Here is a 26,883-nt window from a genome sequence, read left to right as displayed (position 1 = left end):
TTTTCAAATGAAACACTCTGTATATAATATTATTTTTGGAATCTCCAACAATTGCCCGACAACTTTTTTCGATATTTCCCTATACCTATCTGTTGCCGTTTTCGAAATAAAAATTAATTTCAATTTTTTTCTTCGAAAATCATGACTTCTAAAAATGCCGATATCTTTTAGTTAAGAAGTACTATGATATCGAAATTCGGTTTGGAGTTAGGTGATACTTGGACACTTCCCACACGTCAGCCTAATCTCCGTTACTTCAATACAGGGTGGTAAAAAAATACAGTTTTTTCGTTTGCTTGAAAAAGTTGCTGAAATTTGATTATTTCAAATGGAACACCCTGTATATTATTGAAAATTCGGAAAGCTGCTGAAATTTGCTTTCTTTCTATGTATATCATACCTATACCTAACTAGTCAAGTTTCGGACTTATGAACATTTATTTGTGAAAATGTCCCTTCAGAATGGTATTTCCATTCGGTATTTGGTAAGCAGGCCATGATTACTATTTGACAGTAGCGTTGTGACATTCTCCTAATAATATCGACATTTTCGTCACTTCAGAAGTTGCAAATACCTTCAAAACGATGGAACAAAACTATTCAAACGAAGTTCTTATGAATTTGTTTATTATTTTTGGACAGTGCGACAAAATTATCAGCAGAACATGTAGAAAGTTCAATGAAATGTATCCAAATCTACCGCAAATGAACCTCAAGAAATTTATACGAATTCAGAACAATTTCAATGCATTTGGATCAACTTTAAAAGCACCAAGAAACTTGCCTCGACCCGTAACTTTCGAAGACAACCAGATTAATGTCTTAGCATATTTTCACGCATTTCCCGAGTCATCGATAAGAAGTGCTGAAGAAGATTTGGGTATAAAATATTCATCGGTTCAAAGAATCTTGCGAAGACATAAAATGCATGATTATAAATTCACCAAAATTCAAGCAATGAAGCCCCAAGATCCTCAACAGAGAGTAGAATTTTGTGAAATGTTGTTGACACGCATTCAAGAAGATCCACTTTTTTTAAATAAAATTATTTGGACTGATGAATCGAAATTTTCGAGAGAAGGGATTTTCAATAGAAAAAATCGTCATTATTGGTCCAGTGAAAATCCTCACGTCACAAAAGAAGCCGGATTTCAAGAAAAATTTAGTTTTAATGTCTTCTGCATGTTGATGGACAACAAATTGAGGTACGTGATATACGAGGAGTCATTAACATCCAGAAGCTACCTGAATATTTTGGAGAATACTGTAGACAGTTTCGTGGATAATCTGCCACTCGAAGATTATCGAAACTGTTGGTACCAACTAGACGGAGCTCCTGCACATTGCACAAGAGAAGTGAGCGCAGAACTGGATAGACTATTTGACGATCGGTGGATGAGGCGCTTGGGACCATGGAATTGGCCAGCGAGATCACCCGATCTTAATCCATTAGATTTTTATTTGTGGGGAATGTTTAAAGAAAAAGTTTACAAAATACCCGTGCGTTCGAGAGATGACTTGTTAGAAAGGATTGCCCAAACATTTGAAGATGTGGATCCCAATGAAATCAGATCTGCCACCACGAAAGCAGTCAACACCCGCATTTTAAAGTGCTTGGAAGTGAACGGCCAGCGATTCGAACATATTTTGAAATATTCCACATGATTGTTTTACTTTTTTATAATTATTCATATCAATATTTCCAATTTCAATTTTCTTGGTGCTTTTTTAAAGTTTATCCAAACATATTGAAATTGTACTGAATTCGTATAAATTTCTTGAGGTTCATTGGCGGTAGATTCGGATACATTTCATTGAACTTTCTACATGTTCTGCTGATAATTTTGTCGCACTGTCCAAAAATAATAAACAAATTCATAAGAACTTCGTTTGAATAGTTTTGTTCCATCGTTTTGAAGGTATTTGCAACTTCTGAAGTGACGAAAATGTCGATATTATTAGGAGAATGTCACAACGCTACTGTCAAATAGTAATCATGGCCTGCTTACCAAATACCGAATGGAAATACAATTCTGAAGGGACATTTTCACAAATAAATGTTCATAAGTCCGAAACTTGACTAGTTAGGTATAGGTATGATATACATAGAAAGAAAGCAAATTTCAGCAGCTTTCCGAATTTTCAATAATATACAGGGTGTTCTATTTAAAATATTCAAATTTCAGCAACTTTTTCAAGCAAACGAAAAAACTGTATTTTTTTACTACCCTGTATTGAAGTAACGGAGATTAGGCTGACGTGTGGGATGTGTCCAAGTATCACCTAACTCCAAACCAAATTTCGATATCATAGTACTTCTTAACTAAAAGATATCGGCATTTTTAGAAGTCATGATTTTCGAAGAAAAAAATTGAAATTAATTTTTATTTCGAAAACGGTAACAGATAGGTATAGGGAAATATCAAGAAAAGTTGTCGGGCAATTGTTGGAGATTCCAAAAATAATATTATATACAGAGTTTTCTATTTGAAAAATCAAAGTTGCTACTGCTTTCTAATAGAAGCGGCAACACCGCATTGTCGAAAATATTTTAGTTGGCTAGAGAATGTCCGAATATGCCCTCCATTAAATTTTCAAAGTGATCCGTTGTCTGGTTCACCAGAAACGTCTAATGTGCCATCCACCGTGAATCAGCCTGTATAGTAGACAATGGAAGTCCGAACTAGTGAAATTCATCATGAAACATTGTCAATCACCTTCAAACAAATATATGCAACATCCTGAAGTGCCTCTTTCAACACTTCTTTCAGATCCCATTCGCTCGACTCTGTTTTCTCAGAAGTGCTCTGATAAATATCATCACTATTTCATTTTTGATATCAGAATTATCATAAATATACTCAAGGTGGCAATCTTTATTTGTCGCTAGTATGTCCTTCTAGGCATTTTTAATATATCTTTATGAATTTTTAATCTGACTTGCTATAAATGTACTTTTATATATAACAGTTAAATAAATATTATATTCTATTCTATTCTTCTTTGTTGAAATCTGCTCATCATGAAGCATCTGATTATACAACACAATATAGGGTGATTCATTTAATAAAAAATGGTGACATGCTCTAGAGGTGCGATAGGGGAAGTAACATCAAATGTGAATATGTCAAAATGTCTCCCCCTGTACACTACTGCTGACGTATTTTTTTATTTTTCCTGAAAATCATTGTACCAAAAGTTATGTTTGCTATGAGATTGAACAACGTTGTCTCCTAAATTGGGAGAAAGATCCTAATGTCACATTTCCGGCAGTAATTTCATTGTCTAATATATTAATTACTGCTCTAGGGCGAAAAAACCCAGCATAGCCATCGTAGCAGGATCATCGACCTCTGAAGATGTTTGTCCCTGGGAATCTGGATCGACAGAGCCAAGATCTCGAAAAAACTCCATTCAACTGGATTCTGGAAGCTCATCCTCTGATACCAGCGTGGCTATAGGAGAAGTTACCGAGAAGGTGAATTTTATCAATTGTTTTTTCAGTTTCTTGAAATTAATTATCATCCATCCTCACGATAGTAAGTGAGGAATGTTATCGGATAATATGTAATTACACATTTATATATCACAGTTGTCCTGAAGAAGGCAATTAACATTGCCGAAAGCTCGATATCAAACCAATGAATTTTTCGAAAATTTCTTCTTTCCATTATATGTATATTGATTGAGGCTGCAGAAAAAAAAACTTTGGAGTGTACCGGGTGGCTCAAAAAAATGTGACATTTATCAGATCTGAATCAAATAAACTCCCACTTCACAAATATTATTCATCTTGCAAAATCTGATCATCATGAAACACTCATTGAAAGATATACTCAGACCTATAAAGGATCTACTCTGAATTTCTGTAAAGTGACACTACTCCAGACTCAACAATACATCAGTGGTATAAAAAGTAACTGCGCTGGATCTGACAGCATTCCTCTCAATATGTTGAAGTATATAGAAAATTTTCTTATCAACTACATAGCACACATATTCAATTCCTCTATAGAAACAAATCATTTTCGTTCTCCATGGAAACATGCAATTGTACTTCCTTTGCCAAAATGTGAAAATCCAACTGAATTATCTCGAGAAGGTGTTCGAGAAGATTCTGAAAGATTAAATTGATTATTTTGTATACAATGATAATTTAATAACAAATATTCAATCTGTACTTCGTACATTCTATAGCACCACCACCGCTCTTGTCAACATCACCCAAGATTTATTCAAGGCAACTTGTCAAAGGCAAATGTCATTTCTCGGATTTAGTGAAGGGACTGAGTATGTCTGGATGGAAAGTGTTCAAGTACTTTACCTGTTGACTATGGAGAACCTCAGGACTCTATCCTTGGCCCCATTCTGTTCTGTCTCTCTCTCTCTCTCTCTCTCTCTCTATATATATATATATATATATATATATATATATATATATATATATATATACAGTGTCACCGATAAACTCCGCATCAAATGGGAAACTTTTTAATTTATCGTTTTATGTGAAATTTGATTTTGGCAGTAGATTTTGCTAAAGAAATGATGTCAAATGGCGTCTACAAAATAGGTCACGTGATTTCCTTAACCTGTCAAAATTGACATTATTCTCCAAAATATCCAAAAATATCAAAGGATAAGAACATTTTTTTTGTAATTTTATACCCACACACCAATGGAAAAAATTACCAGCGATCTACCAAAGACACTGGATCTATCTATAGCCCATAACCTGAAATTGAATTCTAAAAAATCACAGCTGATACTTTTTGGCCCGAAACACAAAAGGTGGGAAATTGAAGAAAGAATTGAAATCCAACTTGGACAAGACTTACTACAAATAATTACAGAAAGAAAGAACTTGGGTTTGTGGCTAGATGCTGATCTGAGATTTCAAAAACATATAAATTTACTTTGTCGTAGCTCGCACAGTATCTTACGTCAACTCTATCAAAGTAGAGATATTATGACTTTCAAATTGAAGTTGAAACTTTGCGAAACCCTCATATTGTCTAGATTAGCATATTGCGATATAATCTACGGGCCTGCTTTGATACAAACTGATATGAATCGCTTACAAAAAATACAAAACAATTTCATTCGTTTTTCTTATGGTGTGAGAAAATTCGACCATATATCCCCCAAGTTCGAGGAGTCAGGTTGGTTACCGATTGCTTAAACCTGGCAGTTTCACCTACTCGTCAATACACATAAATTCCTCATTTACAAAAAGCCAAATTATATTTATAAAAGATATAAAACTTTCAAATCTCAGAATAATTCGAGGACACGAAACCGTCACACTTTTATTATTCTAAAACACTCGACAGCCTGCTTTTCTCGTAGTTTTATTTACAACTCTATCAAACAATATAACGCTCTGTCCAGTGAATTTAGATACTACTCCATATATAATTTCAAGAAAAAGTTGAAAACATATCTGAAGTCTTCTGGATAGATAATATCCTCATGTTATGCCTTGTTCATATGGTTTTCCCTTTGTCTCACTTTTGTGTATGTTTTGCTATATATTTTATCTTATTTAAGCTGAATAGATTTTCAATATTTACTTTGGAATGTACAACCTTTGTTTTTTTCTTAGTTTCACAAAGATTCATAAACTACTCACTTACCAATGTAGGTACCTATACTAGGTAATTATTTTTATATTTCTATATAATACATGCTCTACCCTACGTTAAGTTGTAGAACTGCCTAGGCTGAACTTCGCCCTTTCTACTTCTTCTTTATAAACAATGTATGTCAATGAATAAAGCCCATTTATTATTATTATTATTGTGTTATAGTTGTGTTTTTTCAAATGGAACACCCTGTATTTTGTTAGACATCTGGATAGGTCAGGAAAAAATAACAAGATTTCATACAAGGTACTTTGTAACTAACTATAACCGTTCTCGAGTTATTGTTTTTTTTTAAGAAAATGCTAGGTACAACTGGAAACTAAATGTAAAGAAATAATCCCTTCGGATTCCGACCAAGCATGAAAGAGGTTCTGGGCCATTGATTTCGATAAAAACCCCTCTCTCAATATTATACAGAATGTTCAAAAATCATTGTCATTTTTATATAATTTCTGACAAAGACAACTTTGTTATTTCAAATATAAAATCCTGTATTTTTTTTGGTCTGAACAATATTGAATTCAACTATTTTTCATTTAATTTTGGGTTTCTCTATACCTAACATGAATAGTTTTTCAGACATTGGCTTTTTCAAATAATAGTTCTTATTTCAATTATAATTGATAGTTGTTTTACTTCACTTCATCGAAAATATTTACTGTCTACCGAAGTGAAGTTATCATTCACATTCATACTCTAACAGTAGTCCATTAAACAGACTGTACAATATTTTTTTATTATTCAACTGAAACAACAACAAAATATGAGAAACATATGTATTTAATTGAAAGTGCTCGAAATGACGACCATCCTGTTGAATACAAAGATCCACTCTCTCTATGAGAGACTGCTTAACATTTGATAACGTTTGAGGCGTCACTCTTCGGAAAGCAGCCCTTATTATTCTCTTAATATTTTCCAGGGTGGTTGGAGAAATGTCGTAAACCACATTTTTCAAGTGGCCCAATTGGAAAAACTCAAGGCAAGTCAAATCTAGTGATCTTGCTGGCCAATTTTGTGGTCCCCTCTACCAATTCATTTATTCGTAAAGCACATATTCAATAACTGTTTGACACTGAATTTGAAATGTCTTTTCCAACTAAAATTACTTTTTTGATCCTTTTCTGCCAGTCTTCTTCGGTAATATTAAATACTTCCTCTTTAACTAGCTCTATTACCTTCTTAACAAATCTTGAAAAATAATGTTCACGCTTAATGCTTTGTTTCAATTTTACCCAAAGCAACTCGATGGGATTGAAAACACAAAAATAGTATGGTGTGTCCATAGTTTTCAGCAACACTCTCAAGGGTATACACTTTTTCAAATTTTTTTGACTGTAAAACTTCAAGTAGTAACTACTTGAAGTTTTACCAACTACTTAGTAGTTGGTTTTTGGTATAATAATCTTCAAAAAACAAATTATCCATTAAAAAACTTTGTATTTCATCTTTCCTCGAATTTTTATTCGGTACTTTGATGAGCTGTCGCGAATGATAGGAAGCGTTGTCAAGAACTATTACACTATTCGCATCCAAATTTGGGATCGATATATTTTCAAACCATTCCTCAAAAATATTAGCTTCCATGTTCTTAAGATATTCAACATTGTAGTCCTCAAGTTTTTTTCCATATAACTTCAAAGAATTCGAAACCCATCCTTTACTTCCTTCACAATGCACAATGATTGGTCGAGATCCATTGTTTGCAGGCATGTTAGGCGTACATATTCTTGAAACCAACAGTCCACCCTTTCGTAACTGTTTCGTGAGTGTCATACCAAGTTTCGTCCGAATAGAAAATTTGCCGTTCTTGTCTATATATAGTTATTTGTTCTGAGTATTTGTTACACAATTCCACTGCTTTCCGTACCTGCTTGACGTTTGTTCATTATTTTAAATCTGAATCCTAGTTTCTTTATCCAATTCTGAAGAGTTTTGTCACAGCAGCTCACTTAATGGCCAGAAGTATTCAATTTCTTCCTTATGATTTCAGTTGTAGGAATCTCATTGCTTTTGTAACATTAGATGAACATCCAAAGGTTTTGGTAATCCCGTATCACATAGCGTCTTGCGTTCATAAGGTTCATATTTTACGTACAGTTGAGAAAGGAATTTCGGTCAAATCTGATGTTGCTTTCAATAGTTTGTTTCTCTCGAAACCAAACTTGAAATGTAGATTCTTATATACATTGAAACATAATCTCTGTGTTTCAATATTCAAATGCATCCGAATCTTATTCAGTGGTATCTTTTTTCAGCATTGTAGGAATCACTACACGGAAAAAAGTCTGCGTTGTTATTACACTCGTCACCGCCAAGTCTACAATACACGTGGAGTAGTTAGCAGCGGCTTTATTTGTCTGTATTGGTCTTTTTGCCTTTGAGATCGCTGACAACTTTAATTATGCACTATACCGGTTATTTCGACTATACCGTGTCGTATAAGGTGCCCCACCCTGTATATACAAATAGGGATGATAATATAGCGGGTGGATGTGAAACAATCAGAAGCAGAAAAAAATCATTAACGAATCACTCAAAAAATATGCAGACACGTGTTTCTAGCTCCTTAGTTTTCATCAGTACGGTATAGCAGAATACAAGGTTGGGCAACACAAAGAGCTACTGCCTTCTGTTGATGACTCCGTGAATTCGTGTTGTTTCTGCAACCATGTGTCACTTAACAAGGTATAGGCTCTGAAAAAGCTTCCCATTAAAAGCGAAAGTTTTGCAAATTTACTACATATTTTTTACTGATTGACCCCGTTTATTGAAAGGAACTACGCAGTTGCACTGTTTGATGTATGTTGAGCTTTTGGCAATGTTCATTGCCTTCTTCAGAAAAACTGTAATATATAAATGTGTATTTACATATTATCTGAAAACATTTCTTACTCACTATCGCGAGGACGAATGAAAAATGGAATTGTATGGAAACAGGAAAAGCGTAGATAAAATGAAATGATGGAACTGACTTTGACATATTTTCAAATCAGGTAGGAGAAATTTTGAAATTGAGATGATATGAATTTTTTTTATTTTTCCAAATTAATGTACGAAGTCAAATGACATTGTTGAGCTCTGATCTTTTATTCATCGCTCGTTCTTCGTTATTTATCTCAGCCATTTTCAAAAATAATCTTTCCGAAGGATTATTTTCAGTGCATTTCATTAGTTCGGTCTAATATGATATAAAATGAGTTGAAATCCCTGAATGAATCTATAAAAAATTGAACAGATGGATTAGCTGACAAACGAACTGGCAGTCCAATGGTATCGCCACTGTCACCGGCTATAGGCAACATGTATGTGGAGTGGTTTGAAACTTTGGCCATTGAAGAAGCCCACAGGAAACTCCGAGTCTGATTGAGATACGTGTACGACACCTTCATAATATGGAACCATGGGAATGCAGAACTAGACACCTTCCTGAAGTACATCAACAACGTGAGTCTATCCAACACTTTCACAATGGAGAAGGAAGTCCACAACGAATTGCCATTCTTAGACGTATTGGTGAAGAGAACCGACACTGAATGGGAAACATCTGTATACCGAAATCCCTCTCACGCGGGACGGTATCTGAACCAGGAATTCAACCACCATCAATCGACTAGGAGAGGAATCATCAAGACTCTACTAGACCGTGCTTTCGAGCTCTGTAATACAAAGGAAGGTCTCGAAAAGGAACTAGCCATCATCAAAAATGACCTTCAACGAAATTACGAAATTACTCCAGAGTGATGGTAGAACAAATTTTATCTAGAAGACAGCAAGAGCTCCACAAGGAAGAGAAGTCGCCACAACCAGTACTTGAACCTCCCTACATCAGAGGATTGTCGGAAAGGATAAGAAGAATTGGGTCCAAGTATAACATCAGGACCTGCTTCAAATCTGGGATAATATCCGTAGTAGCCTCACAAAAACCAGGCCACCAAACGCGAACTCCGATTCCAAGAATTGCATTTACTGGATACCCTGCGAGTGTGAAGAATCATACATCGGAGAAACTAAGAGGCCATTGAAAGTTCGCATTGCCGATCACAAACAACACATACAACGAAGAGAAACCAGCAAATCCGGAATAGCATCAAGGGGTCTCAAGCAAAATCATCCACAAGGAGGAACACTGGTTCAGAGGAAAATTCAAAGAAGCCGCATATATGTTGTCCAACAATGCATTTAGCCAAGTTAGCGTAGAGATACGTAACATATGGAAACTTATAATGATGCGGAACACGACCAACTCTCGCTAAACGGACAGCTCCCGCTAGAACCGATGAAACGGAAAAGAGGGAAGAGAGGATAGGTGGAAGCACTTGAATGACCTATAAATAGTCAGATCTCGGAGGAATAGGTCCAGTTATAACAATAATAATACCGAGAGGCTAGCAACGTCGAATCATCATTCGACAAGCCATACAAATACACAATAATCCGGTCAATCTAGACATTGGAAGGTACATAAATTTACAACAAGCTGCAAACGCGTGTAATTGTTTAAAACATAGTTAATAATAAGATTTTGAAATTCCGAATGATTGCTATGCCTGGAAAAAAAATTATTCGAGGTCAAAGATCAAATATCTCGAAAAAAACTTGGTTTTTCGCGATTTTCAGGAAAACGGTAAGTTTTATCATAAAATAACTCCAAATAAAAATTATAGATTATAAAATTCTCTACAAAAAATGTTTCAATACTTTTTTTTCACAGAGCCACCGTTTCTGAGATACGACGAGTCAAAAAGTTGTAAAAGTTGTAATCGTCATTATATGCACACGTTTCCACGCCAGCTATAAGGTAGTGTACTTAGCGCGTTTTTTTCAACATGGTTTCCCCAGAAGGCCTATTCCACATGTCTGTTGTGATTCTGTCAAATTGAAAACTTGCATAATAAAATATACTAGGAAGGGTTAGAAATTATAAAAGCGATTAAAATTAAAAAAATATAAAAATGTATTCATCTGAGTCATAACCTTCAAATACTTCTTCTTGTCGTTTTTCTTCTTGGTCTTCTTCTTCTTCTTGATCTTCTTTTTCTTCTTGATGTTCATCCTGGGTGTGGGTAAACTGCGTCAAGAGTGATGTATCGCATGTTTCCTCGTTGGTATCAAATGAATCCTCCACTATTGGTGATTCAGCATTAGAACATGACTGGTCTTGACAATGTGTACATGCCAGAGAACACAACAGTCCAACCTTTTTTACAACCACATTTAGCGCTGCATCCGGCGCAGATGAAAGTAAAGTCTGAATAGGTTCTAATGCATTGTCGACCAGCTTCCAACCCCAGTCTTTTGGGTCTAGCTGATAACCAAGCCACACTTGAACTTGGTAATATACCCGGAAAAGATGTTGATGAGCAGCAACTGAGGTTGGAGGAAGACAAGCTAATTGCACCTCTATTTATTTTTAGTGTTTTTTACTAAACATGCATATCGATACTTATCTAAGCAGGTGGTTTTTTTCGGAGCTTTGTACATAGAAAGTAGAAACTGAATCCCGTTGGTGATAATTTCTTGTTGAGTGGAATTACTTTTTTTGAAAACTTCAGCACATTGAACTAAATCTTATTTTTCAATCATTTTAAAGACTGTTGCTTCATCCCTCCTGTAAAATGCAGACGTCGTATCACAGCCAGTTATTGCGTGTAAAAGTAGTACATGATTTTGACTCTTTGCAAAAGTAGATAAACTTTTTGACGAATATATTTCGGTTTGACTTTGAGCTTTTCCTGGCTTTAGAAAAAAAAATAGTTTTTTCAGATGGAATTCGAGCAGTAAGAAGTACGAGTAACTCTACATCTCAAAATAGCACGAAATAGGTTAGGTTAAGTGTTTTCACTACAGCGTGGTGCTCAAGACTAAAGGTATTTTATTTATTGGACATTCTGACACAAAGCAGGTATACGACTCTAGCCACGCACACAATTGAACAGGGAGACAGATGTTGGCTCAAGGTTACACTAGCGTACAAATTAAGGGACTGGATTTCATTCTACCTGATATTCTTATATTTATACTTACGTATATCGATAGAAAAATATTTTTACTCAAATTACAACTCCAGAGATGTATATACGTGGCATACTTATGCATATAATGACGATTACAACTTTTACAACTTTTTGACTCGTCGTATCTCAGAAACAGTGGCTCTAATAAAAAAAAGTATCAATGCATTTTTTGTAGAGAATTTTATGATCTACAATATTCATCTGAAATTGTTTTATGGTAAAACTTATCGTTTTCCTGAAAATCGCGAAAAACAACTTTTTCGAGATTTTTGACCTTTGACCTCGAATAAATTTTTTTCCAGGCATCGCACCCAGTCAGAATTTTAAAATCTTATTTTAACTATGTTTTGAACAATTACACGCATTTGCGGCTTGTTGTAAATTTATGTATCTTCACTCTTATTTTTTAGTCTAATTTGACCGGACTACAAACACTAAAAGAATTTCAACAGAAAAGGAGAGGAAACATTTACCAAAGATCTGGCGCACAGCATTGAAAAGCGCCGAAACGAAGCCAAGTCAACAAAGTCGCGCGGATGAGTCATTACAAAAAGCGCGCGAAAAATCAGCACTATTAATACAGAGACGAGTCATCCTGATTTCATCCAGGTTTGGAGACCAGCTCCCCTACCCTTTTGGCTGATTATTGGCCTTGAGAGGGACCAATGGGTACACAGCTGATAGATGACGGCATGAAGTCCTTAGACATCAGTGCCGCCCTTCACGGGATACCGCTACCTGGCTGGGGTGGGATGGATGAAAAAGTTATTCATCCTTTAACGGGGGACATGAGGGCCTCATTCGACAGAGTGTCGGGGCCTTCTATATCGGGAGGGGTCGTCTACAGCATAATCTGTGGCTTCCCTAACTAACGGGTTTTCGTGAGTTTCCGTTTTTTCGAAAACTCTCTCATTCCTCGACTGAATGGACTGCCGAATGGAAGGCAGCTGCAAATCTCTGCGGATGGCTTCATTCCGCACGAACCAAGGAGCATTCACAATCATCCTAATTAACTTATTTTGCAACCTTTCCAAAATGGAAATGTTGGACGGAGCCGCTTGTGCCCAGACACCTGAAGCGTACATGATGACAGGCTTGAACATCGTGTTGTAGATCGTGATTTTGTTCTTTGAACTCATTTTGGATTTTCTGTTGATCAGAGGGTACAGACTGGCTATCCGAACCTCGATCTTAGATTTAACGTACATAATGTACGGGTTCCAAGTGAGCCTACGGTCTATTAAAAGGCCGAGGTACTTTACCCGCGCTTGCCAGTCAATCTCCCTTCCAGAGATTCTCACTTTTCTGGCCGGAGAAGATAGTAATCTTCCCATGGTTATCGCCTGAGTCTTTTCCGGGTTTACTCGGATCTTCCAATCGAGGTACCAGCGCTCGAGGTCGTCCAATGCTCGTTGCATGTAGACGACGCCGAGCTCTCGTCCCATGGAAGATGAGAGTAGAGCCGTGTCATCGGCGTACAGGGATATCTTCACTCTTTCGAACCTAGGCAGGTCGCTGGTATAGAGCGAATACAGCGTCGGAGAGAGCACGGCCCAATGTGGCACTCCAGCGAGGATCTCTCTGTTGTCAGACAGAGAGCCCTCTACTCTAACCTGAAAAGTTCTGCCTTCCAGGAAAGACCCGATCCACCAGCACTATTAATGACACGGCAGAAATGGTAGTTAGGTATAAATTACTCAGATTCAAATGTAATCAGTTGTTGAATAGAACTGGCCAATACTTGATGAAAATCCATATTTAAAAAACTAATCAATAGAGTTCATTCTATGATTTTCACTATAAGGGTTTTATAAAAACCGCGACACCTGTTTATGCTTGAAGAAGCTATTGTATAGTGAAACACGTGTCGCGGTTTTTGTAAAACCCTTATAGTGAAAATCATAGAATAAACTCTACTGATTAGTTTTTTTTTTTGTAATCAGTTAGTTTTGAAAATGGTGTAATAGCCGAAACTATTCAACAATAAAGAAACATCGTGGAAAATAGACAAAAGTGTGTTTTTGAAGTGTATCCTCAGTGCAAATTCAAAGGCTATTATGATAGGAATTAATTTTTGTTCAATATCTCCAATTTTCCGAAAGAGAATGATAACTCATCATACATCATTGAAAAGGTAAAATTTGGGTTTTATTCAAAACAGAAAGAATCCAGTGTAGACGGAAGACGAAACAACGGATAGCAAATCTGAAAACACTATTATGTAGCAGGGAAAAAGTAGAAATGTGGAAGTGTAATTCAATTTCGAATCCTTCGAAAAGTAAAGCCAGAAAAAAAAATTAAAACCATTTTTCGACATTTGTTTTTTACGGATATCTCCGGATATACTCGTTATTTCAAAACTTCCTCAACGACATATTGTAAAGTAACGTTAATGCGCAACTTTGCCTCAATTAAACCATTTCCGTATCTCTCATTGTTTCCGAGATCCCAATGATGAGGATCGAATTTGAAACACCCTTTATACGGGCGCTCCCACCAATGAACATTGGTGGGATCGTAAGATAATAGATGAATTTCACTAGTTCGGACTTCCATTGTCTACTATATAAAATGATTTGAAATCCGTGAAACAACTAAAAAAGAGGAATTAAAAATGAATAGCTGGAAATAACAATTATATTAACCAAAACAAACCTGAAATGAAATAATAGTGACATAAAATACAAGTAGAAATAGAAGAATCTATTTCTACTTGTATTCTAAGAATGGCAATTCGTTATGGATTTCCTTCTCCATTGTGAAATTGATGGAAGGTCTCACGCTGTTGATGTGTTTCAGGAAGGCGTCTAGTTCAGTATTCCCATGGTTCCATATTATGAAGGTGTCGTCAACATATCTCAACCAGACTCGAGGTTTCTTGTGGGCTTCCTCAATGGCCAGAGTTTCAAACCACTCCATATATATGTTGGCTATGACTGGTGAAAGTGGCGATTCCATTGGCAGTCCCTCATCTTGTGTAAATAATTCGTCCTTCAGTTGGAAATAACAGTTTCGTACACAGCATCCTAGTAATTCGATGATCACTTCTATAGGTAGATTCGTTCTCTCTTTCAGGTTTCCGTCTTCAGATAGCTTTCTCTGTATGATTTGGAGTGCTTCTTCGACCGGAACGTTGGTTTAAAGGCTATCCACGTCGAAACTAATTAGTTGATCTTCCTGTGTGACCTCAATTGACCCTAGAAATTCGATAAAATGCCTTGAATTCTTCACGAAAGACGATGTTTTTCCTTGTAATGGTTGTATTAAGGAAAGTAAAAATCTAGACAAGTTTTGAGTAGCCGAATCTCTGGAGCTGATGATCGGTCTAAGCGGAACGTCCTTCTTGTGGATTTTGGGTAGTCCATACAAGTGAAAGGGCTTACTGTGGTAGAAGCCACAAGGAAGAGAAGCCGTCACAACCAGTGCTTGCACTTCCCTAAATCAGAGGATTATAGGAGAGGATAAGAAGAATTGGTTCCAAGTACAACATCAGAACCTGCTTCAGATTCGGTAACACTATCCGTAGCAGCCTCACAAAAACCAGGCCACCAAACGCGGACTGCGATTCCAAGAATTACATTTACCGGATTCCCTGTGAGTGCAGAAAATCCTATATTGGTGAAACTAAGAGGCCATTGAATGTTCGCATTGCCGAGCACAAGAAACACACACAGCGAGAGGAAACCAGCAAATTATGAATAGCAGACCATGTTTGGACCCATCAACACAACATCGAGTGGTCCCAAGCTGAGATCTTGCACAGAGAGGAACATTGGTTCATGAGAAAATTCAAGGAAGACGCATACATGTTGTCCAACAACGTATTCAGCGAAGCCAGTGTAGAAATACGCAACATTTGGAAACCCATCATCGAGCGAAAAATGGCCAACTCCCGTTAAAACGGTCATCTCCCACGGAACCAGTGAAGCGGAAAATGGAAAGCGGGGATAAGTGAAAGTACTCGAACGACCTATAAATAGTCATCTCTCGGAGGAATCAGTCCAATTATCACCCGGAGACGATTGTAGATACTAACAATCGAAACGTCGTGAACTAACGTGACTTGAAATCTCTCCACTTTTTATTTTTATTTTCTTTTTTCATTTCTTTATTTTTATTCATTCAATTGTTCTATTTTTACTTGTATTTTATTTCACTATTATTTCATTTCAGGTTTATTTTGGTTAATATAATTGTTATTTTCAGCTATTCATTTTCAATTCTTCTTTTTTAGTTGTTTCAGGGATTTCAAATCATTTTATATAGTAGACAATGGAAATTCATCATGAAACATCGTCAATCACATTCAAACAAAGATAGTAGATATTGCGTAAACACTCAAACTCAAATTGAAACAAAATTATTTTTAGAACAAATTAAGGTTTTTCAATTATGGAGGGAACCAAAAACCTATCACAACAAAATTCCTGAACTTGTTCATTGAACTTCTCCAATATACAATAAAAAAAATCACATTCGCGTTTTCAATTTCAGTTTCATCAGATCCACGCCTTCTATTACATTTTATTGGCATTGATTGAAATCTATTTATTTTCAGATCCAACGATCCTGTGTATTGACTCAACAACATACACTTGATAGTTACAAAACGCTCTCTACTGTCACAACGGAACCCTCAAGGAGAGCTTCAGTTTCAGTTCCCATCACGCACTCTACAGGTGAAGCCTCCAGAAGAAAGATTTATTCGTTTGAAGATAGTTCTGCAACAACAAGTACTTCATCATCCGTGTTCGGTAATCCTTGTGACCCAGACAATAAAAAATCAGAAGATACAAAAACTCTCAAAAAGAGCCATAGCCTCGCTAAGACTTTATCAGTGACGGGTGCTAACGCTCCCATAATCAGTGTTAGTTCTGTGGTGGATGACTTGCCGGGCGATAATTGTGAACAAGATCTGAACGAGGATTTAGAGAAAAAAGAAAAAGAAGACATCGCGGGTATAGTCAAGAGGCGAAGGCTCCGTTAGCCGAACCTGATAGTGAATCACCAGCCAGCGAGTTCCCACCTTCGGAACCGGAAGTTCATCTGGATGGAGGGGGTGAGGCCAAAAGCAACGATGTGTGCCCTTGGGAAGACGAGTAAGGAATGTTCACTTTCCTGAAAATGTATGGAATTGATTTTGTTTGTTCGGGATATTCAAACGGTTCACTCCGTCCCGGTAATGACGAGGAGCAAGTACTCCGAAACCGGTCTATCGGTGGTCGTCTCGACCAAATGTATCTGTATCTTTAGAGTAGGGAGGTCAAGTGTAGGTCCACAGCACTTAGGCCACATGTGACCCATTGTACATCCTCCCAAGGAGTTGTCCTCCTTGGTTATCGTCCATCCGGTCCATTCCAGTTCTCTGGGAGACATCTCCTTCATATTGGCAGGTGTAGACCAAGACTCGCTGAACACGTACTTCGAACATTCGCATAGGACAAGCCTGACAGTTTCATCTTCCTGTTCACCCAGCTTCCCAGGGTCGCCCAAGGTGATCCTGGCAAGATTGCATCCTTTGAATCGATCTCATCTCTTCAGTGATTGAGAAAAGGTGTGACGTTTAGCTAGTTCCGCAAAATGTCGAGATCATCAGGCCGTAGGGGCCACTGGGTCCGCTTCAGTGGCTGAAGAGTCGGTAATGCGATTACCTTTACTCCTGTCGTGCCCTTTAACCCACCTCAAGATAATGTTATTATCCACCGAGGCTTTGGCTAAATCTTGGTGGCACTCTAGTACTAGCCCTGAGGTAACATGTTGTCTGTTCAAGGCTAATAGGGCTTGTCTGCTATCAATGCAGATTGTTATGTTTTTGCCAGACATTCCTTTTCTGGATATTTCTTTTGTGGCGATTGAGATACCAGCTAGTTCTGTTTGGACCACGCTGGTATTTTTTCCCATTCCCCATTCAATCCTTAGGCTTAGTGATCTGGAGTACACTCCACATCCTGAGCCTTCTTTGGTTTTTGAGCCGTCTGTATATATGCGTATTGTATTTGTAGCATCTGACTCTGTGTTCTGTTTGATTTGTATTAGCAGGGGAGCCCATGATGCAAAATGGGGATTTACTCGAGCGTCATTGAGACATATTGAGTTGCAAAGCATAGATGATAAGAAGAAAAAAAAAATTATATAATATATACCTTTTCATCGGTGGGGGAAGCGGCTATAGATTTTTAGATATGTAAAAAAATACTGTTGCATGGACATACTCGAGCGCGTCAGATATTGATAGCATCAATGTCCTACGTTGGTATGTTAATCTGATCGTTTGCATGATGTGGGTGGTTGTACGTAAGTGTTAAAAGTGAAAAGAAAAAAAAATTCATCGAGCGCGTCAGATTTTCTAAGGGGGTGTTGACTGCAACAAAAAAAGCTCTCATTCAATAATCTGACGATTTCGATTTGACGCAAACTCGCGGCCGTTATTATAATGTGCAAAAAAAATTCGTCATTTTGAAATACTCAAGCGCGTCAGGTCAAGATATATATTGTTCATCTTTATGTTTCAGACGTGCTGTCTCATAATCTGACGATTATCTAGAGGGATTCGCATAATCTGACAAAAAAATATTTTTTTTTAAATTTTTTTTAATCATTGAACTCAATCGATTGAAAAGCTCAGAAAATAGCATGCAAATAAATAAGTGTAAGTTTTTTAAGTAGAATACTTGTATTTATAAGAAAATGATATTTTTTAAATGCTAAAAAAAAAGAAATGATTTTTTATAATCAATTGATTAATTAATGAAGAAAAGAGAAATTAAACTTTACACTTTTATTAGTAACTAACGTTACTGCAGTTTCGTTCTATAACGACATTTTCAAACTCATATATTGCATAAGTTTGAAAATGTCCTTATATATTGTATAAGTTTAAAAATGTCCTTATAGGACGAAACTGAAGTCCCGTTAGTTACAAATAAAAGTGGTGAAAAACGTAGAAAGTTTAATTTCTCTTTTCTTCGTTATGATTACCTACCACGTAGTAACGGCTACATCCATCAATTAATTGATCAATTAATCATCATCTTCATCTCCATCACAAACGAGTCTCTGTGGTCAGCTGTGATGGCGTCATGACAAAAGAATTCAGAGTGGGGACGGAGTGAGAGAGTAATAGATAGAGAAAGAGTGAATAGAGAATAATAGAATAGAAACTAGGAGAGGGAAATATAGGTATCACACAGCTGCACGCATTAAACTTCATCGACGAATTTTTGTTATTTCGGCTTGCGGAAATCGTCAGATTATATATTTTTCGTTATCCTTGAATTATTTCCTTCAAAATAAAAGAAATTAGCTACGCTCGAGAATGTCGAAATGACGTTATTGTTTTACAACTTTGCTGTCCTCCCCTTTCTTTACGTCACTCTCAAATTGTCAGATTACTGGAATATACACTTTTTAGCAGGTAATTAACTCACCCTACCTTAATCTGACACGCTCGAGAATTTCTGATGATCAATTTTTTTTTACTAATCTGATCCTTCATCACTCACAAACGGCCTTATATATGGGGCTCATATTTGGTGGAGGTACTTAACCGGGTACAAGGTATCCCCCTGTATATTAATCTGCCACGCTTCAATAAATCCTGAAATCCCCGCTTGGGCTTCCCTATTACATTTTGTAGGGTTTATTAAACACAAACTTTGGTTCAATTGCATCACTGGCTGCCTGTTGTGCATTAAGCGCTTCTCGCCATAGGCTCAGCCTCAACTTCCCATTCCTACTTCGAGGTTTACACCAGCCGTGCGCAATCGTAATATGGCCATTAACGCAACCTCCTTAACATACAGGTCCAGAGGGGTCATACCCGTAATTAATTTCATGGCCGGGGTTGATGTTGTTCTCATGGCTCCTGTGATGTTTAAACAAGCCAGTCGCTGTATTTGACATAATTTTTGGATGGCCGTTGCTTGTAGAACTTCCGGTCCCCATGCAATGGCTCCGTACATCAACATAGGTTTTATTATTGCAGTGTAGATCCAGATGACCACACGGGGTGAAAGACCCCATGCGCGTCCCACTATCCCCCGACATTGCTCATAAGCCACATATGCTTTTTTTTCTCTACTCTGCAGATGAGAGTTCCATGTTAGCTTCCTGTCGAGGATAGTATCAAGGTATTCAACATTTTCAGAGAAGTTTAGTTTGCTTTTGAAGATTTCGAGAGGTTTTAAGCCCGATGAACTTCTTTTCCTGATCTCAGTCTTCTTGGATTGATGGGCCGTGAGTGTTCCTTACACCATGTTTCTATTGATTTGAGACCATCCTGCTCTCTATCCCACAGTGTGTTCACAAATTTGCCGGTCTGCAAGATAACTATGTCATCTGCATATGTAATTGTGTAGAATCCATTATTATTGAGGTGATTATTCTGGGTATCCAGAACTATGTTCCAGAGAAGGGGTGATAAGACCCCTCCCTGTGGACATCCCCTCATGACCAGTCCTGCTTTTATATATAGGAAGTTACTTGCGACGAACCTTCTGAATGGAAGACGTTGCAAAGGTGCCTGATGGTTTTACTTCAGCTCTCTGCGCGGCATTTTCCGGGTTAGTTGTTGTTTTTCCGTAGGGTATCTGCCATACATGCACGGTTTCAAACCGTGAACAACATATTATCTATTACAGATAACGAGAATCTTAGGATATATGAAACAAATAATTACAATTATACATCTTATATACCGAATCAGGATATAAAATCAAGTAACTAGTTTCATACTATCATCATTACGAATAAATCATACTAAGGTTTGTCAAAAACATTCCCATAAAACTAAACTGAAAAGAACACATTAATATTTATACTCAATTTGCGAATTATCCATACAAAACTCGTTAAGGGTTGTTGCTACTGAACACATGATCTTTTACGCGTTTGATAGACGTTGTTTTTAGATTACTTACATATGTTGTCGGAGAAAGTACAACCGTTTAACGGACAATTTGGAATACAAACTTCTATAGAGATGCACCATTTTTTTTGTCTTTATTTCGAGTTAAGACAGCTCCTTCCTCCACTTCGCTACTCCAACGAGTGGAGTAAGATTGAAACGGCAAGCATATTTTGTTGCAGCAACTTTATTCTTCCCCGACAGTTCCGGTGACCAGATCTGTCGAAGTTTGTGCTGATACTTGCCGAGGAGAGAGTTCTTCACTGCTGTTATAGTATTTCCAATACTAATTGGAACAGCACAGAGAAGGAATTCCCGCCTCGACATAGGCGTCGGCATATTATTTTTCAGTGGTAGTTTTTCAGTTACTTATTCTTACAATCATAGCAATTGATCACCCCATGAAAAAGTCATCTCAACTGAATTTTTACACCGTGTGTGATTATGAAAAACTTCGAAATTTAAGGTAGTTGATTTCCGAGTCGAAAACTCTAAAATACAATGAAAACACAAATAATTACACCGAATTATCGTCAAACATATATTTACAAAATAATAGAGGCCAACAAAATTTCTAGAAAAATCAAAATTCTTCTTCGCTATATTCGGATGAGGTGGAATCATCATTGGGTTGAATAACGATCGGATTTATGGAACTTTGCACATAATATTTGTTCTCTTCTTTCATGACGTGTGCCACACAGTTCTTCCACACATCACTATTACCTACTTCATTCACCAATCGTCTTATATTGTCAAGCACCACAGCATTCAAAGTCGATGACAGATTAGATTTCCGCAACCTTTCTTCCATTGTGGCCCAAACCATTTCAATTGGATTGAACACACAATAGTATGGAGGCAAACCTAAGAGAATATGACCACGTATTTCACACATCGAATCAATAATATACTCTTTTTTGAAATTACGTTGTTTTATGGTCGCCAGTAATACCTTTCTCGTTGGAATCTTTCTGGGTATTTCCATGTCATGATTTCGCATGAAATTAACAATATCGTTTTTTTTGTGTTATTGTTTGGTATTGTAGTCAATAACCGAGAATGATACGAAGCGTTATCCATAACAATAACCGATTTTGGAGGAATATTTGGGAGAAGTTGCTCACTGAACCAGGTTTCGAATAAAGCCGCAGTCATATCTTCGTGGTAATCAACAGACGAATCTTTTATATTTTTGGCCGACAGAAGCAAAGCGTTAGGTACGAAACCACTTTCATTCCCGGCATGCAAAATTATAACACGTTTTACCCTTGAAGAAGGTGTGTTCAAAGCACAATACTTGGTTTCGTCTACCCAGCCATATTTGACCACCTCATGGGTGTCAAACCAAGTTTCGTCGAGGTAGATTATATGTCTGCTGGATTCTCGGTAGCTTTTTATTCGCCTCAAATAATCTCGTCGAAGTTCAACAATGCGTGTCGATTACATTATGACCATCCGTTTGTTCAATTTTTTATATTTGAAACCACAAGACAATAAGACACCTCGTAGAGTTTCTAAAGATTTGTGATTGTAATCGGGATAGTCGAGTAATTTATATCAAATCATTTCCAATGTTGGTACTTCATTTTTTTGGTATATACCATAAATTGTTCACCGAATCACGTCTTTTGTAGCACCCTCAACGTTTGCGAATTTTTTATTCCTTTGTTTTCGTTTCATTGCATGGTTAATGACATCCCCTATTTTAATGACTCGAAGAACTGTCGAACGAGATAGTTTCGTTAACTCGCATATTCTATTCACAATAGCATTCTGTGAAGTGTGACAGTTTTCCTTCTTCAAGCATTCATGAATATTTAAAATTACTCGCTGAACTTGAACATGTAGGTCCTTATTTTCAAATTCCGGATCCCTGTCGATTGACACAGATTTCACAGAAAGCCATATTGATGAAAATACCCAAAAACACTAAGATTTTCACAAAAATCGGTTTAAACGATGAGATTGGAACCTTTGGTGTGAAAGTTGAAAACTTTTTCTATTGATCAATTACCCTAACACCAAACTGATATTTTTGCACTCGACGCGCGTTTCGCTAACAAGATTAGCATCTCCAGGAGAAGCAAATTGATACTGAATCTAACGACAAGGGTTAGCTGTTTATATACCTAAAGTTTTTTGGTCCGATGTGGACTTTGTTCGTTAAATGATGATTATCCTAATTGATTTTTTGGTGATCAACTAGTGGAACCACTACCTGCAAATTAATTTGTCAACAATAGATTAAAAAGCAGAAACCACCACCCTCAAGGACTGATGAAGATCCTTCTCTTCAGAGACAAAAGTTCAAGAACATCTATATATAAAACAAATGGGTGACCTTGTGCCTCTGGTTTCCGGGGGTGCCACAGTTATACCCTCGAGTATATCTAAGTGCGACGGATAATTGTATCGAGTCCTGCGTTACACATCTATCGATGAGCAGGTTCTCTTCACAACCAGCGACTCCTCTCTTCGACCCTCTCTGCTAAAATATCCGTTCGAACACTCGGTCAACTGCAGTGAGTATTCGTGTGTAGAAGATGCTTTTGAAAAACATATAACACAAATTCAAACATGTTATCGGTTTCTGACTCTCAGGAATCGACAAATGTCCGCTTTTTGGAGATGAGAGTGATCCGGCCTCAGACAAACTAATACGAAATCGGCTGCTCTCCATCCAGCCATGAGTTGAAAACTCTGACAAGATGACGATGGGTGCTTGGTAGTTTTTTCCACCAATATGCGTTCAGCCCATCTGGGCCTGGAGCAGCAAAGTTCTTGGAACCCACAAGGGCTCTTCGAACGTCATACGGGGTTATCGGGTTGCGCAGTTCATTGAGCTCAGGCTGTCGAAGCTCTCTGTTGAAAGCATCAAACTGCGCTAGGGCTGGAGTGTCTAAGTTGAGTGGCTGCGGGTGTTCATAGATATCCTTCCAGAAGGATTCCACCTGATCAGCAGTCCGCGGATTATCCACAACACGTGGAGGCTCTTGGAATAAGCGAGAAGGTTTCTTGCGGAACCTAAGGTTTTCCGCAATACTTCTTGCTCGCCTCACTAGTACTTTCTTAGCAGTCACTAGCATTCGTATCCTATCAAGGCAGTGCTGTTTGGTGGTCAGCAGCACGCCTTGACTCAAAGTCATTATTATTATTATTTTATAGAATTATATAGGTAAAATAACCAACTTGATTCATTATGAATCAAGTTGGTGAAATATGTTTATTGTCATCTTCATGAGAAAATGAGTAATCAACCCATTTTTTTTCCCAGGGAAACCTGCAAAGTTGATACACCATTCGTGAAGACCTACGCTACCTTAGGATATCTTTAACACCCTGTATGTTAGATTTGGTCATCATGTAAACACACAAGTGAGTATATTTTTGAAAGCAGAAATGGAGCAGAACTGTTTCTCATTATTCTTATAGTTACTAAAGTTTGACATAGGTTTTGATAGAGATGAGAGAGCTCAATTTCTTCTTCATTTCAGATTTCGAACGACCATGAATTTATAGACGTAAGGAATACCAAATTATTTATAGTTTCAGAATAACGCATATATTATGTATTGTTTGTACTTAGCTGAAACATTTGCTCACAAAATCATTGACAGAAAAACCAATCATATCATAGTTGTCGAAACGGTGAGAAATTATTCAAGTGAATTTTCATTCTTTGTTGATGTTCTCGGAAGAACTGAACATCAATTTTCATGACAAGTAGTTCGAACTTATATCAAACAGATATTGTATTCCTTTGAACAAGAGAAAACATACAATTAATGATACAAAATATGAACATTTGGATTCGTTGAAACATCAATTTAATGATGAGGATACTACATTCATATCATATTTGGAAATTACAATTAGAATCGTGAATATACATTGTCTGAAGATATAAAACTATCGTTGACAAAACGTAGGCGTACATACACTTTTTTATATAATGATTCCCATGAGAATAGGTCGATGAGGCATATAACAATAACCATAAATGTAACTAATTCAGTAGATGATAAAGCAAATGATATAACGAATATTACTGATGTGGTGAGAAGACGAATGAACTCTGTCTCAGAAATCAGTTCCAGATCTTAATACAGTGTTTCAAAATGTTCAGTTTATGTGGGCAGATGATTGTATAATTCAGCATCATTATGAGTGCATGACTATTTCATCAAATTTGTTTTTGAAGTCGATACTTCAGTGTAAATTGTTGAACATGTGACTCCCAATGAGCTTGTATAAGGATTTGTCTTTGAATACTAAACAGACAGTCTCAATAGATATTGCTTGAGTCACCAACGAGCCTTGCATAATTCTTTACATAAAACCATCGATGCTACCGCAAAAAGATAGCAGATAACAGGCTTCTGTAGAAGAAATATTGATTCATTTGGTATATGTGATTCCAATAAGGTGCGGTGAATCTTTGTTGGTGTCGCTGTACCTGATTTTTTGCAACTGTTCGCTATACACAACAACCTGAGGCAATCCTCAATTCTGATTGTCTAACATGATGTCGAAGATTTGTTTCTTCATTCATGTATAACTTCTATGGCTGATTACATTAACTTTTCCTTACGAGGCCACTAGCTAGAGAAATATCAGGAAAAATACAGAATGATTTTTCACAAAATGGAAGGAAATTGAATCACTCCCACTCTCCAAAGGTACCACTATTGACTGTAAGCTCTCATTTTTATTATACAATAAAATGGCAAGTCATTGAAACAGCAAGGATAAAATTGGTATAAGCGTTGAGCCTTGAGAAATCCCACATTAGACGAAACCACAATTTGAGAGTTTATGGGTTTTCACGATCTGAGTTCTCTGTTTGAGGTAGACTTTTCTCCTATCCTAAACCATATAATCTTAGTTTATACAGCATAATTCAATGGTTTAGACAATAAAAAACTTTTGGCAATTCACGAAATACCACAGCTGCTGAAAACTATTCAATAAAATTTTAAATAAGCAGGACAAAGGATACTCAACATTTCTGGTGTTACTCCAACAGTAAGATATTCTATTTCAATTCACTAGAGGTTCTAGTGAATTATTGTGATATAATGATTTGTGTTTAACGATTTTCAAACCCAAGGATGAAAAAACAAATGTATAACAATTTTGAAGTACACTCTAAATTTCAATGCTAATAAACGACCATCCACTCTTCAATGAAATTGACATGTTTTAGGTTCGATAGGAGATAATTTATAATGATTGAAATATTTCCAGCCCAGATCAGCAAAGTTACATTCTGAACTGTGAGTTATCCCATAAACTTCAATTTGTTAGTCGGGGATTATTTTAAATGAAACCAAATTTTATGTTAAGAAAGTGAAACGGCTTAGTTCAAATATCGCTAACGATGAAGTAATTTATGATAGGTGGAAACCGTTATTTGTCATTCTGAAGAGAAAAAAAATAATTCCTGCTATCATTTTCTCGACTCGAATGAGATGTATTTTTTTCTGAAATATAGCCACTATATTTCCGTCCGGGGTGAATCGGAACACTGTAGAAATATACCAAACCAATAATGTAGAATATTTTGATGAGTTGATGAAACAACAATCACATAAAATGCTACAATCATAATAGGAGTTGTTTTGAGTTCATCAGTGAATATGTGCGAATTAATAAACTGAAACATTATCAAACATGTTTAGCCCAATCTGGTTAAGACTTGTATGAGCCCTTAAGCCTTACTAGTTGAGTTTTCCATATTTGATAATGTAATATCAGAAATTACGTGGGAATATGATTATATATCTAATCGCATACACAAATATGCGTGATATTCAATATTTGTTGTTACAATAAATGGATGTTGATATAATACATGTATTCATATACCTATAGGTGTTGTAAAAATAAGTCTTAAAAATGATCCAGATCGAATAACGGTGCAGTTTTCGATTTGTTCAAATAAAAATAAAGTTGTTCTCAGACACTTCTGTATTACTAGGCACAATCTATCTAGTTATATTTAACAGTTATACTAAATGAATGTTGTGTTGTAGATTTAGAAATGTTAAGGTACTGGAAAACAGATTTCCTACGCATTTTCTGACAAAATTCAGTTTTCTATGTCTGTTTGATGTAAAGTCCAATGACGTGTCTGAAAATTGATGTTTATTCTGAGCAGTACTAACAGCAATGTCTAATATCTAGATTGTACCACCCATCCATCCAAATATCGTGGAAAGGTATATTTTCTATATAAAGAATATATAGTATCACTCCACAAAATAACCAAATTTCGACAGTTTTGAGTAAGTTTCTCACTTTTCCAGGCCTC

General features: G+C 36.6%; 1 protein-coding gene across 2 annotated transcripts in view; it reads left to right on the top strand.

The window, feature by feature from the left end:
- The window catches only part of LOC111513515 (regulator of G-protein signaling 7), a 162,339-nt gene extending 136,356 nt beyond the window's left edge, over positions 1-25,983 (top strand). Inside the window, exons 13-17 of one of the 2 annotated variants that reach the window (XM_074170165.1) lie at positions 3,310-3,478; positions 16,221-16,592; positions 16,625-16,761; positions 23,845-23,945; positions 24,065-25,983. In XM_074170165.1, coding sequence (XP_074026266.1) covers positions 3,310-3,478; positions 16,221-16,592; positions 16,625-16,761; positions 23,845-23,905 — 739 coding nt within the window. In that variant the 3' untranslated portion in view covers positions 23,906-23,945; positions 24,065-25,983. Of the gene's footprint in view, positions 1-3,309; positions 3,479-16,220; positions 16,762-23,844 lie in introns of both variants that reach the window. The other variant, XR_012464235.1, reaches the window with a different exon arrangement.
- Positions 25,984-26,883: the final 900 nt, after the last annotated feature.

The sequence above is a fragment of the Leptinotarsa decemlineata genome, unplaced genomic scaffold, assembly GCF_025532065.1.
Source record: "Leptinotarsa decemlineata unplaced genomic scaffold, Ldec_3_MD MMD2_P_RNA_scaffold_7, whole genome shotgun sequence".
In the NCBI taxonomy this organism is placed as follows: domain Eukaryota; kingdom Metazoa; phylum Arthropoda; class Insecta; order Coleoptera; family Chrysomelidae; genus Leptinotarsa; species Leptinotarsa decemlineata.
This window is presented reverse-complemented; position numbering and strand designations above follow the sequence as displayed.